Here is a 2500-nt window from a genome sequence, read left to right on the forward strand (position 1 = left end):
AGCAGGAGCAGGCTTGTAGGTAGGGGCAGGTTCGTAAGCAGGAGCAGGCTTGTAAGCAGGAGTAGGCTTGTAGGCAGGGGCAGGCTTGTAGGTAGGAGCAGGTTTGTACTCGGAGTGCTGGGCCTCACCCTCGTAGCTGACCTCAGCCACGTAGCCAGAGTCGCCGTTAACAGTGTAGGTCACCTTCTGCAGACGACCGTCGGGAAGGAGGACGTAGTAGGAACCTTGGGTGTTGTACCCATCACGAGCTTCCTGGTGGCCGAAGTCGTTGCCGGAGTAGTCGTCCTTTACAGCGTAGTTGAAGTCGTACTTGCCAGGTTCCTAAAGAAAATTCTGAATTAGATGTACATATCATAAACGAATTCCCCCAAGTTTAGCTGTACAAATGAACAAAATGAAACATCTGCTTATTAGTACGAACTGAAACAAACCTCATATGTGGGTACCGGGGTATAGCCATACGTGGGCTGTGAGGGAGTAGCTACAGCGACAGCCACAAGGGCCAACACGACGGCGGTCTAGAGAAGAAAGTTAGTGTTAATTTCCAATGATTCAGAAATATGTATATATATATGTATATATATATATATATATATATATATATATATATATATATATATATATATATATATATATATATATATATATATACACATACACACACACAAATCCTAACTGAATCCAATCATACGTTATTTGATACCAATATTTTTGTCCAGAGTAGTTCTAGGTCACAAATCACCTTTGAGATCATTGTGAGAAGTCAGAACGTATGTGATAATACAGCTGCTGTGTCTGAGCTTTATATAGTTGTCCAATTATGGGTGGGGCTGTGATTGGACGACAGAGAAAGGGAATCTATGGTCACACTGGTGACCTTGATCTTGAACCTAAACTGAAAGGAGAAAATAAGTGGTTCATATAGATCAGTGGACACACTGTCAGTATTTTTCCTTGGAATGTAAAAATAATGGTAACTGATCATACACAGAAAAGAATATTCTGAAATGTACTGTAACCATAATTATTCCTTATCGGCATTGCATGTATTGTCATCATTATTACTATTATTATTTTACTCCCTCATACCATACACATGTATATACAAAATAGGGCTTGTCGAACCTTTGACTTAGAAATTAACACCTTACTTACATTTAGGAAACTTCAAAGTAGACCACTGAGGTCTCCAGAAACTAACCCTAACCGTGTTCCTCCCTGTGGAAAAAGTCCTTTCTTGAGACGATCATAAGACGCTTCACGTGTTTATAGAAAAGATATTGGCAAGGTGATAAGTTGTCTTCTACGAGACTACCTCCCGAAGGTGAAGTTCCCCTAGATAGCTTAACTTTGGATCGTTTTTTAAGATGGAGAGAAATGCGGCGAGATAACTCATGATGAACGCAAATGAGTCTTTCGAGAAAGATTTCCAGCAGGAGGACCAGTCTGTGGGCGGACAGAAGGTTTCTTTCGAAAGGGGTTAATGGTTGAGCAGTCCAACTAGTACGGTTTTCATTTCAAATATGCATAGAATGTTTTATATAGTATATATATATATATATATATATATATATATATATATATATATATATATATATATATATATATATATATATATATATATATATATATGTGTGTGTGTGTACATACATATACATATATGTATTTATATACATATATAAGTACAGTATATATATGTATAGATAAATAGATAGATAGATAAATAGATAGATAGATAGATATATATAGATAGATAGATATGTACACAACAAATACATATGTATGTGTCTATACAGATACAGAGAGAAAATAATAAATGTTTATATATGTGTGTGTGTGCGTGTTTCTCTCTCTATCTCTGTGCACACACACACATAAGTAAATGAATATATCTAAATATATATATGTTTGTGTGCGTGTGTGTTTACAAATATAATACACAGATATATGTCAGTGTTTATACACACACTTATATACACAAACACACACACACATACCTACACACGCAAACACCTACACACACATACATATACATGGATATATATATATATATATATATATATATATATATATATATATATATATATATATATATATATATATATATATATATATATATATATATATATATATATATATATGTGTGTGTGTGTGTGTGTGTGTGTGTGTGTGTGTGTGTGTGTGTGTGTGTGTGCGTACATATACTGATATATACATACTGATATATATAAATATATATATATATATATATATATATATATATATATATATATATATATATATATATATATATATATATATATATATATATATATATATATATATATATATATATATATATATGTGTGTGTGTGTGTGTGTGTGTGTGTGTGTGTGTGTGTGTGTGTGTGTGTGTGTGTACATATAAAAATGCATAGCACACACAAACACACACACAAGCATATATATATATATATATATATATATATATATATATATATATATATATATATGTGTGTGT

At 32.9% G+C, this 2500-nt stretch overlaps 1 protein-coding gene across 1 annotated transcript in view; it reads right to left on the reverse strand.

Moving 5' to 3' along the window:
• LOC113819464 (cuticle protein 7-like) overlaps nt 1–754 on the reverse strand; it is a 962-nt gene extending 208 nt beyond the window's left edge. The window contains exons 1-3 of the mRNA XM_070121282.1: nt 692–754; nt 432–518; nt 1–321 (exon numbers count right to left, since the gene is read on the reverse strand). The exon at nt 1–321 is cut by the window's left edge and continues 208 nt beyond it. Of these exons, the coding sequence (XP_069977383.1) occupies nt 1–321; nt 432–518; nt 692–754 (471 nt within the window). The remainder of the gene's footprint in view (nt 322–431; nt 519–691) is intronic.
• Nucleotides 755–2500: the final 1746 nt, after the last annotated feature.

This window comes from Penaeus vannamei, chromosome 4 (genome assembly GCF_042767895.1).
Source record: "Penaeus vannamei isolate JL-2024 chromosome 4, ASM4276789v1, whole genome shotgun sequence".
NCBI lineage: Eukaryota > Metazoa > Arthropoda > Malacostraca > Decapoda > Penaeidae > Penaeus > Penaeus vannamei.